Source organism: Ctenopharyngodon idella, chromosome 14 (genome assembly GCF_019924925.1).
Source record: "Ctenopharyngodon idella isolate HZGC_01 chromosome 14, HZGC01, whole genome shotgun sequence".
NCBI classification, from domain to species: Eukaryota; Metazoa; Chordata; class Actinopteri; order Cypriniformes; family Xenocyprididae; genus Ctenopharyngodon; species Ctenopharyngodon idella.
In genome coordinates this window covers 4448033-4463649 of record NC_067233.1, presented here as the reverse complement: position 1 = coordinate 4463649, position 15617 = coordinate 4448033, and the positions used below count along the sequence as shown (strand labels likewise).

At 38.9% G+C, this 15617-nt stretch overlaps 1 protein-coding gene across 1 annotated transcript in view; it reads left to right on the top strand.

The window, feature by feature from the left end:
• The first annotated feature begins 878 nt into the window (after positions 1-878).
• Positions 879-15617, top strand: part of fat2 (FAT atypical cadherin 2) — a 56407-nt gene continuing 41668 nt past the window's right edge. The window contains exons 1-6 of the mRNA XM_051860100.1: positions 879-1111; positions 6215-9484; positions 10755-11066; positions 12804-12862; positions 14986-15297; positions 15392-15602. Coding sequence (XP_051716060.1) covers positions 6244-9484; positions 10755-11066; positions 12804-12862; positions 14986-15297; positions 15392-15602 — 4135 coding nt within the window. The 5' untranslated portion in view covers positions 879-1111; positions 6215-6243. The remainder of the gene's footprint in view (positions 1112-6214; positions 9485-10754; positions 11067-12803; positions 12863-14985; positions 15298-15391; positions 15603-15617) is intronic.

The window sequence follows — 15617 nt, the reverse complement described above, 5'->3', positions numbered from 1 at the left end:
CATAAAACTGTCCATATAAGCAGCCATGTGAAATAGAGATGCATGTGGCTTTTGTTAATGCCCTTAGGGTTGCACATTTTTCACTTCATCCTCAAAGTGCACTTCGGCAAAGTCCACCTGCTGCCAGTGGCCCGGTGCCCACCGTCTGTTGAGTCTTATTTGTGGGCCATGCCTGCTCCATGTGCTCATCCTCTCTCGCTCCATGGCAGGTCTTGGCACCGAGTGTGGGGTCTGTTTACATCATCACTGGTGGGTATCTGGACGTACCTCAATGTACAGTTCTGAAGCCATTTTGGGTCTTTATCGTAAGGTGACTGTGGAGAACTTTTAATTGGGAAACTGCTAAAGAAATACGATCACCTTGTATCTCAACATGATACGCATTAAACTAGTCTGAGTGTGAATGGAGATCTCTGTTTACATAACAGTCAAACAAAGACTACATGCTTCAGGCTGTTAGCAGTAGCGCTAGCAATAATAATAGATAATTGCCTTTGGTATCTGTTTAAAACGGTTTTGTGTTTTGCTTTCGTGAGTTAATCAGGCACTAATTTTCTGTTTCGATATATTGTCCACAGTCTGCAAAAGCTTTGAAGTTACTTCATCTACCACAAAGCAGAGAGTCGGTACAGAGCAATATGAAACCTATGAGGTGTGTATTTACTTTGAACAGGACTGTTTTAACTTTTGTGTAAAACTTAGAGCTCTACCTCACCCAAAGCTTAAAACAAACAGAAAGAGACACACAGAGAGAAAGAAAGGGTAAAAATGCCTGCAATCTGTGTGCCCGGCTGATGGTTGATGGGTGTTGGGCTGAGTTTAGGGAGAGGGGGGAGGGTTTTAGAGGGAGGGACAGTGTCATCAGGATTGGGGAGGAGAAGATCAACCTGATTCCTCAGGGAATAAGGTGTCTCAACAGCCTTGCAACTCTCTACTCTCGTGAACATGGTGAATTTGCTGGAACCGTCAACCCTAGCTTTTCTGGCATAGTCTTCCGTGTTCATTATGGATGAAAGGCGATTAGTTTTATTTCCGCACTGGAATACTGTCATACCAAAGGTGTGAGGACTTTGGGAAAAGTTTTATGTATAGCGGCAGTCAAGGACCTCAGGTGAGTTTCGGAGATGTCAGGCATGCGGTGTCAGTTTGCTAAACTTCTTTGCCTCATTTCTGTATTTTTGCACAAAATCTACATATGTAAGTGTGTTAATGGTGCTTTGTGGGATTTTATACATATTGTTATTTTTCTGTGGTAAGCATTTCTTTGGGCTACAGTCAAGCTGATAGAAGTGTTTTTTTCTTCTTCTCCATTTCCTAAATGCAGTTAAAAGTACATTTGAAGTGGATCAAAACCTTTCATCAAAGTTGTCCTTCTTCTTAGGACAGCTTAGTTCTTAGGACAACTTTGATGAACTTTTTTGATCCACTTCAAATGTTGACTACTATATTTTTAAATAAATCATCAAATAATTCCTGGTATCAAACAAGATGGTGCTACTAATGTGCAAGTGCACTTCCCAGGTCGCTGTATGTTGATGAAGATAAGAAAATTGTCAGTTTTTTTGTTATTAAGACAAATCAATATTTTAATCATTATAATATTAATAATGTAAATTATTATTATTAATTCAAATCTTTGACTTGTCATTTACAACAGCGGCTAACCTCTCTTCTGAACACTTTTTGGCTAGGGCCTAATGTAATCTCAGTCAAAATTAAATACTATTTCTTCCTAAATAAAGCAGTTTCCCATCTCATCCATCAAGGGCTTTTAACATGGTGTGGTCATTAGAGATTATATATTGAACATTGAGTTGATTACATTTTGTGGTATCACACATGATGGTGATACATGAAGGTTAAAGGGTTAGTTCACCTCAAAAATGAAAATTCTGTCATTATTTACTCACCCTCACGTCAAACCTGTAAGACTTTTGTTCGTCTTCGAAACATAAATAAAGAGCTTTTTGATTAAATCTGAGAGTTTTCTGTCCTGTGCATAGACAGCTACACAACTACCACTTTGAAGCTTCAAAAAGTTCATAAAGAGATCATAAACTAATCCATATGAATTGAATTCCATATGAATTTCTAAAGAGACACAATCACTTTATATGATGAACAGATTGAATTTAGGCTTTTATTCACATAAACATTCATTGACTCAAACATCAGTTGTGGTAAATGGAAGCTCAAGCATGTTTGCTTGATGTGTGCAGGTTCATTCTGATGTTACGCATTATGTTTAAGCTTCAGCAAGAGGTTTGTTCTTGCATGTCAAGCAAGTTCAGCTGAGCTTCTGTTTATGTTTGCTGATCAATGTTTATATGTGAATAAAAGCCTAAATTAAATCTGTTCATCATATAAAGCTATCGTGTATCTTCAAAAAATTTGGACTAAACCACTCAATTCATATTAGTTTTACGATCTCTTTATAAGCCTTTTGAAGCGTCAAAGTGGTACTTGCAGAGGCTGTCAGTAAAGGGACAGAAATCTCTCAGATTTCATTAAAAAGATCTTCATTCATGTTCTGAAGCTGAACGAAGTGTGGAATGACATGAGGGTGAGTAAATAATTACAGAATTTCATTTTTTTTTTGGGTGTACTAACCCATCTAAGTGTCCAGGGCCAAGTAAACTGGGATTAAGCCAGTTGTCTAAACTATCCATTCTCTGAAGCCCCCCTAGTAATTTAGATAATTGCCTCCCTGTAGCACTAGGTGTGGACACGAGGTAATTGTGAAGTCCTCATGTCCATTTCCATAGACAGATAGGGGACGTACTGAGACACAAAAATGTTGTCAAACTTTTTCAGAAATTGTGCATGATCTTTGAATTTAATCTTTAATCTCCTATACAGTGGAACATATACAGTATGCACTGAATGCTTCACTTGAAACAAAAATAACTGCATTTGTCTTAATCTTATTAGCTTATTAGCTAGTTCAAAAATATTTGCTAGGACGTTATAGTCAACGTCATTCGTAATGCTTCAGCACAGTTGAAATAGCTGCTGAGTTGAAAATGACGCATCCATGGGCATGTTGATGCATGGCTCTGGCCACAACTTTTGCAAACAATAAACTAACAGCAAGAGCTAGCGTAATCCTATAGTAACCCATGCACCACAAAATATTTAACACTTGCAGGGGAAAGTAATAATAAGTCCTGTAGAGTTTGTTAAAAAGGGAATGATAAATTACAGTACGCACAATAGATGAAGAGTTTGCTTCCTTGAGTAGTCTTATTAGTGTCTACACTTAAATTTGATTTATTATTGCACAGAAACTTTACAAGCGTGTTGGCATGCTACTGTTCAGAGTATCCTTAATTGTCATTACGTCTAACTAAACTGGCAAAGTGAGAACTGATAGTGAAATATGATCTGAGTGTGTGCTGCCTGGCTGAGCGTGTGGCGGCAGGTCGCTGTGAGAGAGTGTGCTGGAGGGCAGAACTCATCCTACTGCTAACAGAATCACCCTGGGGGATTTCACAACCTTTACCTGTTTGATTTCGGGAGATTTCAAAAGAGTTAAAAAGTATTGTTTCATAAAGTTACCCACGCAGAAACACAAGGTTTCCTTATCAGTTTTAGGTTTAACCAGTATAGCACAGATTAGTGGTGCCTCTATCTAAAAAGTGCATTCCACAAAATATTGCTCCATATCCCCCTACCCTCATGTACAGATTTATGGCAGTTAGAACTGTTATCATACATTTACATAAATATACAGCAGACTGACAAGGATTAATACTTTAAATAATTGTTAATTAGCTAGCTCTGCTTGCCTTTAACCTCTTGCATCCCTCTGAGGGATTATATTTTAGTGAATTTCTCTGACACCAAACATGTCACAGTTTTAAGTCTGGATGTAAAGAGCACATTCAGGGCTTTTCAGAGATACCAAATGTTTGGAGGTTTCACCAGGACAACAACTTCTCCTTGGTCTTTAAAGGGTTAGTTCACCCAAAAATGAAAATAATGTCATTTATTACTCACCCTCGTTCATCTTCGGAACACAAATTAAGATATTTTGGATGAAATCCAATGGCTCAGTGAGGCCTCCATAGCCAGCAATGACATTTCCTCTCTCAAGATCCATTAATGTACTAAAAACATATTTAAATCAGTTAATGTGAGTACAGTGGTTCAATATTAATATTATAAAGCGACGAGAATATTTTTGGTGCGCCAAAAAAACAAAATAACGACTTATATAGTGATGAAAACACTGCTTCAGGAAGCTTCGGAACGTTATGAATCTTTTGTGTCTAATCAGCGGTTCGGAGCGCCAAAGTCACGTGATTTCAGCAGTTTGGCAGTTTGACACGCGATCCGAATCATGATTCGACACGCTGATTCATAACGCTCTGAACCTTCCTGACGCAGTGTTTTGAAATCGGCCATCACTATATAAGTCATTAATTTTGTTTTTTTTGGCGAAACCAAAAATATTCTCGTTGCTTTATAATATTAATATTGAACCACTGTACTCACATGAACTGATTTAAATATGTTTTTAGTACATTAATGGATCTTGAGAGAGGAAATGTCATTGCTGGCTATGGAGGCCTCATTGAGATCGGATTTCATCCAAAATATCTTAATTTGTGTTCCGAGATTAACGAAGGTCTTACGGGTGTGGAACGGCATGAGGGTGAGTAATAAATGACATTATTTTCATTTGTGGGTGAACTAACCCTTTAAAAATGACTGAATGGTCAAATTTAGCACTCTTATGGAAATTGTTTGTTATAAATCAACATCTCAGGAAAATGTTACGGGGTTTCTAATCGAAAAATGACTTTCTGTTACAAAACAGGGCATTGATTTCATATATGTCCTCAGTAGAGGACACCAGGACTTAAATCATGCTTATCAGGCATTTTAGGTGAATAGGGAAAGAAATTATATATCAATATTCCTATGAAATATTATTATGAAAATGTTGCCAACTATTACTCCTATTATTTCACTCCTATGTTTCTCCAAGAACACATTAATATGCAAATTACAGTGTATAGATACATTGCATTGAATGGGGAACAATCATGTATGGCCATTTTACCCACATATTGCAAAATGGTAATAAAATGGTATATCAATTCATTCTATTATATCTTTCATAATATATTTGAGAATCATCTTTAAACAAAATTTGTTTAAAAAAACTAAAAATTTGTTTGGTGAATGAAAAAAAAATCCAATTGTTTTTGCCTATACATGTAATTTCATGTCATTTTATTTTTTAAACAACTGTTAATAACATATGAATAAAATATAATTTAAAGAAAAAAAAAACATTATTCTATTTGTTTCTTATGGTCTAAGCAATGTAATTACATGAAAAAAATACTAAATTCAAAAAACATTTTTTACCAGGTTTTAGGAGGTAAAAAAAAACCTCTTTACAGTTTCCTTGTTTTATTTGTTGCCACATGCCGGTGTAGTTGTAGTCAAATCAGGGGCATAACGACATTTTTGAGGGTTAATGCAACACAATATTTGGCCCCTCTGAAAGTGTTCTTTCAGTCAGTGTGATTATTTTTAACTAAATTAAAACATTTTTATTTGAAATAAAGGTAAAATCTAATTTAACTATAAAAAACGGAAAATAAACTAAAATACTAAAAACTAAACTGAAGTTGTAATGACTCCAAAACTAAACTAAACTAAAATAAACATTGATTTTATAGTTTTTAATAAAGAGTATATTGTTAAATATTATTTGAAACTGGGCTGGGTGGGATGATAAATATCTTGTTGAACGAGAGGATAAGGAGGGAGAGATCAGTGTCAGATGCCCCCAAATATATGAGATTTTGGTTCCAGTGCACTTCATAGGTTAAAAGTCCCATTTTCATATGATAATTATTATAGTTTACTTGTAGTTAAAAAAGACTGGCTAACCATGTGAAAATGCATCACCTCGTTTAAAGAATTCTAGTGCTCTTCTCACGGTTAAACAATGTAACGTAGCTTGACCAGACATGTCAAAACAGGAAAAAAAAAAAAAAAAAACTTGACTATGGTTTTTTACTAGGTGAAACAGACAATGAGATGAGTGAGTGTGTGTGTGTGTTTTGTGCTTTCGGGGTTTAGTATGTGTTTATATAATGGTCATTGCAATAATACTTTGCTATATCAGCTCATTGTAAGACACAGCGTAGTCTACTTGTCAGAAAAATAATGAATATTTTTTCCTTCTCTTCAGGTCTGCGGGTCCATGTTGAGACGGTGAGAATGGCTTTCACAGACACAGCCATAATTCTCACTGTCATAGCAGTCCTAGGAATGTTAACCAGATGTCAGGGGAGCCTGGTTAAAGACAACTCTCTACTGAGGTTCACCCATCATTTGTATAATGCGAGCATTTATGAGAACTCTGCCCCCAGGACCTATGTGGAGAACCCAGTCCGAATGGGCATCTTACTATCTGATCCCTTCTGGGACATCAAGTACAAGGTTGTCTCTGGTGATGATGATGGCCTTTTCAAAGCCGAGGAGGAAAGCGTAGGTGATTTCTGCTTTCTGAGAATCAAAACCAGAAGCAGTAACTCAGCTGTGCTGAACAGAGAGGTACGAGACATTTACACTCTCACCGTTGAGGCTATAGAAAGTACCTATGAGAACCGAGCTAGAACAAAGGTATTGATCCAGGTGCTTGACACAAATGATCTGAAACCGCTCTTTTACCCTGCCTCTTATAATGTGCTAATCAAAGAAGACACACCGATCAAGTCGAGCCTGGTGAGAGTGAGCGCAACGGATGCTGATATCGGCAGCAATGCAGACTTTTATTACTCATTCACCACAAGATCACACCCATTTGCCGTTGATCCTTTCACGGGGACCGTTACACTTGTCAAAAGACTAGACGCCAGTCAGAGAGACAGGTATGACCTAACAGTGCTGGCAGAGGACAGGACAAAGAAAATTTCTGGTGTGCAGAAGTTTGGAAATGTAGCAACAGTTGTTGTGACCATACAAAAAGTGGCAGAAAACTTTACCCTCATTGCACCCACTAGTGCACAAACGGATGACGACAAAATAATCGTGAATATCGAGATGGAACCCAAGGAGAAAGAGAAAGTGGCGTCTTTAAGTATAGTTGAAGGTGATCCGCAAAAGTGCTTTCAGATTATTCCATCTACTTTGTATGAGGGTGGCTTTCAGCTTGTCTCAACAAAATGGATTGACTGGTCACAAAACCCACTTGGACTAAACATTTCCCTTCAGGCCAAAGACAGAAGTGTCCCTCCTCTGCAAACACCAATACAAACAGTGCATATTCCTCCTCCTCCGCAGCAAGTTAAACCCTTGACATTTGAACAAGAACTCTATTATGTCACCCTCAGTGAATTTTCTCCACCGAAAAGTCACGTGGTTCGAGTATCTGTAGGTTTGAGTTTCAAAAACACAACCTTCAGCATCAAAGAAAACCCTGATAGCAGTAAATTCAAAATCAGTGCCAAAACTGGTGTAATTGTGACTTCTCAGTCCCTTGATTTTGAAAAGCACTCTCATTATGAGTTTGATGTTATTGCGAACGATGGAGAAGCGGTTACCCGTGTCGTTGTGGATATAATTGATGAAAATGATAATGCCCCTAGGTTCACATTGCCTTCATACCAGGCTTCTCTGCCTGAAAATGCCCCAATCGGAACAAGCATCTTAGCTGTCTCTGCTATTGATGTGGACAAAGATAACAATGGTTTTGTAACCTACGCTATAGCAAACACCGGTCCCGTTCCTTTCAATATCGACCCACTGACCGGTGTGATTTCGACCTCTCAGGAGTTCGATTATGAGCTCATGAAGAGATGGTACCACCTGAGAATATGGGCCTCTGATAGCGGCAGCCCTTTTAACAGAGTTAGCGAATGCTCTGCAACAATCACCATGACCAACATCAATGACAACTCTCCAGTGTTTGAGCGGGTGGCATGCAATGCCTCCATACCCCAAGACTTTGCTGTGGGGAAGAGTATTACAGAGATGTCAGCACTCGATCTGGATGAGCTGCAGCAGATCAAATACAGGATAGAATCTGGGAATGATGACGGCCTGTTTACAATTGACCCTGTTTCTGGCACCATTAAACTTTTTAGAGCCATTCCCTCAAATTATGAAGACACATACTTACTTAAAATAACAGCAACAGATGGCAAACATAGTGCCGATCCCAACACCGTGACCGTACGTATCACAGGCAAGGGCGAAGGTGCCACCACATATTGCGAGGAGACCGGAATTACTAGGCAGATGACGGAGAAGCTTATTGAGTCGTTTAAGCCGTCTCTCACGGTCAAAGAAGAAGAGTCTATCTCGGATGTTCATATAATTAACCAGCACTCTCCAAAGTTTATCACGGGCACACCGAGCTCGATCGACATCAGGGAAGACTTTGCTCTCAATAGATCTGTGCTGCAGTTTAATGCCACTGATAATGACTCTGGCTTTAACGGAAAGCTTGTCTATGCAATTTCCAGTGGAAATGAGGATGGATGTTTTACTATTGACATGAACACAGGGGACCTGAAGGTTATCTGTGCTTTGGACAGAGAGCAAAAAGAGTTCTACATTCTCAACATAACTGTGTACGACCTGGGATCTCCACAAATCTCTACGTGGAAGTTTCTTGCTGTTAGTATTCTTGATGCCAATGATAATCCTCCGTTATTTTCTCAGCCAAGATATGTGGTGAACATCCCAGAAAACACAGAGGTTGACAAAAGCATCTTCAAAGTCAGTGCAGTCGATTTTGACTCGGATGACAATGGAGCGTTTAAATATTCATTGTTAACCTTCACCGATTTGTTCAAAATTGATGAAATTACAGGAGTGGTGCAGGTAACTGGGCCTTTAGACAGAGAGACCTTTAGTAGATATGACCTGACAATTGAGGCCAGAGATCAAGCCAAACTGGACCCACAACTTTTCTCGTTTGTAGATCTGGTGGTTGTACTGGAGGACATCAATGACAATCCTCCAAAGTTCGTACCCACAGTCTACAGGATCAAAGTTCCCGAGGACATTCCTCCAGGCACAGTGCTGTTATGGGTTGAAAGCTTTGATTTAGATCTGGAGAGCGGAGGGCGCATAAGCTACAACCTAAAAAACAGTGAATCAGGGACGTTTTTCCTGGATACATCCACAGGCTGCTTGACTCTGGAGCGTGAACTGGACTTTGAAAGGCAGCAGTCTTATAATCTAACGGTTCGAGCTGTAGACCATGGAAAGCCCCGGTCTTTATCGTCTTCATGTTTCATTGAGGTCGAAGTGTTAGATGTCAACGAAAACCTGAACCGGCCTCTCTTCACTCTTTTTGTGCATAACGCAGCCGTTATGGAAGATGCTACAATAGGAACTTCAGTCTTAACACTAACAGCTGTAGATAACGATCTAGGACGAGATGGAGTAGTCAGATACTACATCCATGATGGTTCAGGGCTTGGCGTCTTCACGATCGATGAAGAAACAGGTATGTTTGTGATTACAAAATTTCAAGTTTGTCTCACATGCTTTAACTAGATAGGAAAATACCTCATGGATATTACTGACCTTCTTTTTTACAGTACCTGCCTTCAGCATTTTGGGTCAACGCTGCATGTTCAAACATTTACAGATCAGTCATTAGGCATACCAAACATATGTAAAGACAATGTGATACATGGCTTTTCCTTGCAAATGTTGAAAGATTTTAGGAATTTGAAAAGCACTGTTACATTACATGCACCTTTTTTTCTTTGAATACATAATTATTGGGTTGAGTTTAGCGATTCTTGAGCACGTTTTGAAGTGATTTCGGAATTTCAAATTAGAAAACAAATTTAAACAATGTTGTTGTGTATGTTTAAAAGAGTAGTTCACTTCTGAATGAAAATTTACTCAATTTACTCACCCTCATGTCATCCAAGATGTTTATGTTTGTCTTTCTTCAGTTGAAAAGAAATTAAGGTTTTTGAGGAAAACATTCCAGGATTTTTCTCCATATAGTGGACTTCAGTGGGCTTTACTGGGTGGAAGGTCCAAATTGCAGTTTCAATGCAGCTTTACACAAACCCAGGCGAGGAAATAAGTGTCTTATCTGATGAAAAGATTGGTCATTTTCTAAAAAAAATAAAAATTTATACACTTTTTAACCACAAATGCTCATCTTGCACTGCTCTGAGATGCGGCGTAGGTGAAGCTGCAAAGGGTCAGATGTGACGTAGATGAAAGTACAGATCCAGTGTCTGCAAAGTGAGTGTGCAAAGATTAAGCCAAACGCCCTTTACAAAAAAAGGGTAAAACAACGTTATCGAGCGGTTTTGAAGTTTTCCGCCCTATTTCCGCCTACGTCACGCGTAACCTATCTAACGTAAAGCATAGCGGATCACAGAGCATTTGTGGTTAAAAAGTATATAAATTTTAATTTATTTAAAAAAAATGACTGATCGTTTCGCTAGATAAGACCCTTATTCCTCGGCTGGGATCGTGTAGAGCCCTTTGAAGCTGCACTGAAACTGACATTTGGACCCGGTGAACCCCACTGAAGTTCCTTACATGGAGAAAAATCCGGGAATGTTTTCCTCAAAAACCTTAATTTCTTTTCGACTGAAGAAAGAAAGACATGAACATCTTTATCATCAAAATTATCAGGAAATTTTAATTCTGAAGTGAACTAATCCTTTAAGACAAGCACACATGTAATGGTAATGTTTCATTGCAGTATATTGTTGTTGCTGATTCTGGATAATTACATTTTGCAGGTGTTATTCGGACCGCAGGCCTTATGGATCGTGAAGCTGTGCCACACTATTGGCTGACAGTTTATGCAAAAGATCTGGGCACTGTACCACTGCTATCCTGGACTGAGGTCTACATCGAAGTTTGGGATATTAATGACAATCCCCCTGAGCTGTCCCAGCCTGTCTACTTTGGCTCAGTGCAAGAGAATTTGCCAAAGGACAAATCTGTTCTAAAAGTATCTGCCACAGACATGGACAAGTCCTCTGAGGGGAAGCTTGTTTTCCAAATCCTTGATTCTCAACGCATATATTTCACCATAGACCCCAAAACAGGTAACTCTATGCTTCAAATGGTCCATCAGAAAGTACTTGTTCATCAGTTTTGACGTTGGTGATTCATGTCGTGCGATAATGCAACCTTTGAAGGATTGATTAAACATGTCTAGGCACACTTTTAACATAAGTGTGGTATGCCTTGTGAAGGGCACAATGAATAGGACCTCTAATTACTGTGAATACTGTGTCATTTTGTGTCAAGGGTGAGGATAGTTGTTTAGCAGGCCCACAGAGTCACACAATCACAAAATGCAACACATCTGACCCTTTGCAGCTTAACCTAGCCTTTGAACAGTAACTATGAAAATTAGAACCGCATTAACCAGCGTTGCAAGCTTGCACTTGTCTTGACTAAACCTAGTCTTTTTGTTGTTTCATCTGCCTCACCCTGAGCTAATAGTCAAGGATTACAAAGAAGACAGGGGGTTGGGTTGTATTATATGAAGGATTTACCACACTGAAATGCTTATTTGTAGATGTTTTATACAGGTCAAAAAAATGTTAGATGAGCTCTCATTTCCATTATTAAAGGGCTAACAGGTTTGGCTGGAAGCTTGAGGCGAAAACTTATTTATTATGAGCTGTTACTCTTAAAAGAGTCAGAGCTCCTTGAATATTGTATGTGTGTACTGTATAGTGCAGGAAGAATGCTAAATGAATATAATATAATCAATGCTACATCTCAAAAGTCAAATCAGTTGCAGAGAGAGCGACAAATAACAGTGTGGTTTAGCCTTCTTCCCCCAGGGCTAAAGGGACTAGAGTTCTCTGGAGTTTTTTGACACTCCGTGTCAGGACAGGACAGCTTGAGATGACTAATCACTAGAATGAACACTGACTAAGCTAACCGCCTTAACAACTTAGCACCACAAAACCGTAGAATTTATTGGACATGAACAATTTCTAGAGTGAGTAAGTAGGTAAGACAAATAATTCTTGGGTGGGTTGGGAACAGAGTTTACATTATCAAAAGCCAAAATGCTCTAGGGGAGATTAAGACACGAGAATAGAGACAAAAAAGGGTTGTTTTGTAATATTTTGAATGCTGCAAGTACTAAAGACGTTTTTAAATCCATGCATTTGCCCATTGTCCCATGCATGCACGATAGGGCAATCTTTCCACAGGTGGGCATTAATGCCAAAACCACACTTTTAGGATCACCTGCCTAAATACAGACTGCCATAAAACCCCAGCAGGGTTTGTTTTGAGTGCTGAACAGGTTGATATATGCTGTGGGTCCTCTTCCACTGAAATGACACTCTTAAGTGTTTATTGCAGTGGTGGTAAACCACTGTCACTGGTGCATTTTGTCCGCCCTTAGCCTGAAATCAGCTGTTGGGTCTTGAAGCACACTTAACCAAGCCACTATAACACTCAGCTGTAGAATGGTGTCTGAAAACCTCTTATACTAATTCACAACACTGCTTTTTGCACTTGTCAACTGCTTTGGTTCTTAAGCCGTGGCTCATTTTCTGTCAGTTTCTTGGCAACTGGGAAGTTTGGTCTTTCAGTGATGGCTAAATCCTCATTGACGCGGATGTGAAAAATAACTGTTGTTCCCACGGCTTGTATACCGCAGGTTGACCTAGTATAAACAGTGTGACAAAACAAATAAAGCTTGAAAAACAAACCTGTGAAAAGGGAAAGTAAAATGGGCAGCCTGGGGTGAACGAACAGGTGTGCCATCCATCCATTGATCAGCCTGTCTGTTCTTCCTCTGTATGTTTGTTTAGGTGTGATCAGCACACTTGCTGCTCTGGACCGGGAACAAAAAGCAGAGCATATCATTGAGGTTGGTTCACTTGCTCCTTTCTGTTTACTAGGTCATGAACCTCAGGCCTGAGCCTTTCTCTGCTGATTGCTGAGAACATATTGCTGTTTGTATTTCGAGTGTGTGCATCAGTCTCGAAGGAATAGTTCTCCCCATTTTTATGTCATTCAAAACTGTTATTTTTTTTCTGTGTAATTTTGAAGAATCTTCAGGTATGTCTTTGCCATACAACAATTCATAGTGTCCATGAACTCCAAAAGGACAAAAAAGCACTAATGTATATTAGAGATGCACTGATACTAAATTTTTCAGCTGATACCAATAGCCGATTATTCCGAACGATAGCGGCCGAAGTCGATATAGTTTTTTCTTATGGAGAAAAAAATCTCTCCCAAATAATGCTGCAAATTAGTTCTAACTCTTTCATTTGGTACACTATAATGTTGGTGGCAATTAACAACAGATGTATTATATTATACTGCTATTTATTTTCAGATATTACACTTAAATAAAAACTGAAATGTTTGTATGCAACTCAGCTGCACATATAAGGTAGTTTTCATAAGCGCTTGTCTTCATGGCAAATTTATTCAAACAAACATACATATATAATTAATAGTGAATAAGTTCCTCTCTAGTGTTTATTTATAGCTAACTAACGAACTGTGAACGCGGGATAACTTTCCTGAGGTAAATGCAACTTTTAGTGAAGCTGTTTTATTGACATCTTTCCGTGGTTGAAACACTGATTGAATGATTACATGAGACATGATACAGATTTCGGTAAGTTCGGTATCTTTCAACATTACTTCTGATGTTCATGCATGTTTTTTCGAGCTGTAACTTATTAAACTAGAAGAGATGACTTGTGCTCAGAGTTGCCAGGTTTTCACATCAAAACCCGCCCATTTGCTACTCAAAACTAGCCCAATCACGTTCCGGGGGGTAAAATCCGCACTTTTGGCGGGGTTCCCCTGGTAAAATTAACATTTCAGGGGCTAAATATCATGTTATTTGGGGTCGCTTTAACCCGCAGACATGAAAAACAACCCGCAGAAACAGTGTTAAAGTAACCCAATTCTTGGCAACACTATTCGCGCTGTCGCTTTAAGTGAGGCGCTACAACGATATGTCACGTCACATTTAAGAGCGAAACGGTATTTATTATTTGAATTTCGTGATAAAATTGATAGAATTTGAAGGCTCTTTTTTTTTATAAGCAACAAAGCACAGAGCTATTTGCGATTATTGGATGAGATGCGCTACAAATAATGTTTAGTGTAGGAAAAAACTGCAGACCTGGCAACCCTGACTTGAACTACGGGTGATTCATAGGGTCAAACAGTTACGTAGCTGTATTTGACTGTTAATGCGTTATTGTCGCGTTAACTTTCCCTAAATTCAACACGAGATATTCTCTTTACACACAGTATGAGTTGCAGTCAGACACGTTTTTTTCACACCTTTTTGACTGACAGGATATAATCGTCCCCGATCATCGGCTGTTTTTAAACAATCTGCCGATGGCCGATAGTAAAAATAATAGCTTTTATCGGCCGATACCTATTATTGGTCAATACACAGGTGCGTCTCTAATGTATGACTTATTTCAAGTCTTCTGAAGCCATGCAAAAGCTTTGAATGGTGAACAGACAGAATTGTAAAATGAATCATTTCCTCTAGAGTGCTGTTAACTTGATATCTACTGTGACCAAATCACTGAGTCATTGTTGAATCAGTGAACATCCGTTTTGAGAACAAATCACTCATTTAAAGCCAGTTCTTTTCGACAAGCTGGTTGATCTGGTTCACAAATCAAAAAACATATTTACATATAAGAGGACAGTACAATGTTTAATAATTTAAGGGGTCATTCTAAGCCTTTTTCTGCCATGGTACATCACATGGAGGATGTATTTTTTTAAAAAAAAAACATTTTTTGAAAAAATTCATAAAACTGAGGGAAAATAAAATGGATATGAATTCTTGTAAATGAATGCTGCCACTATATTCTCTATATTCCAGAATAAAGACTATTGCAGTTATAATATTTTATATTTAGACTTTTGTATTGTCCACTATTCTATTTATAATATGTGGTTTTGATGATGTTCAAGATGTTTCCCTCACCTGCCGTTGTTTAGGTCATGGTATCAGATGAAGGGGCTCCTCCATTAAGCTCCACTGCCACCGTAATCATTGAAGTCCTGGATGAGAATGATAACAGCCCTCAGTTCAGTCACAAGCTTTTCCAGATAAAACTACCTGAACAGCAGAGCACGGCTGAGCCTCAGGACATCTACAGGATGGTAGCCCGTGATGACGATGTGGGGCCCAATGGCATGATCACGTTCAGCCTGGAAGACAGCAATGAGGATCAATTTGGTATCCATCCTGAGACCGGGGTGGTGACGGCCAGAGGAAAGTTTGTTCCGGGCAACTACAGTATTCTGACGGTACGGACACAATCAGTAAATCTAGTTAGAAATTACAATAAAAGGGGAAAAAAATGCACATTTTCACCTTTTGTTTTCTGCTTCACTGTCATAGATACAAGCAACAGACCAAGGCAACCCTCCAAGAATGTCTAAGACCCGTCTGCATGTCCAGTGGGTGCCCCAACCTGAGTCCAACTCTGAGGTACTGGCTTTTGATGAGCCGCCCTTCAACTATGTGGTGATGGAGACAGATCCTGTCTCTGACATGGTGGGAATCATTCGAACAGAGATCTCAAAGAACCTGCTCTTTTTTGACATTATCGGTAAGCAAGGCTCTA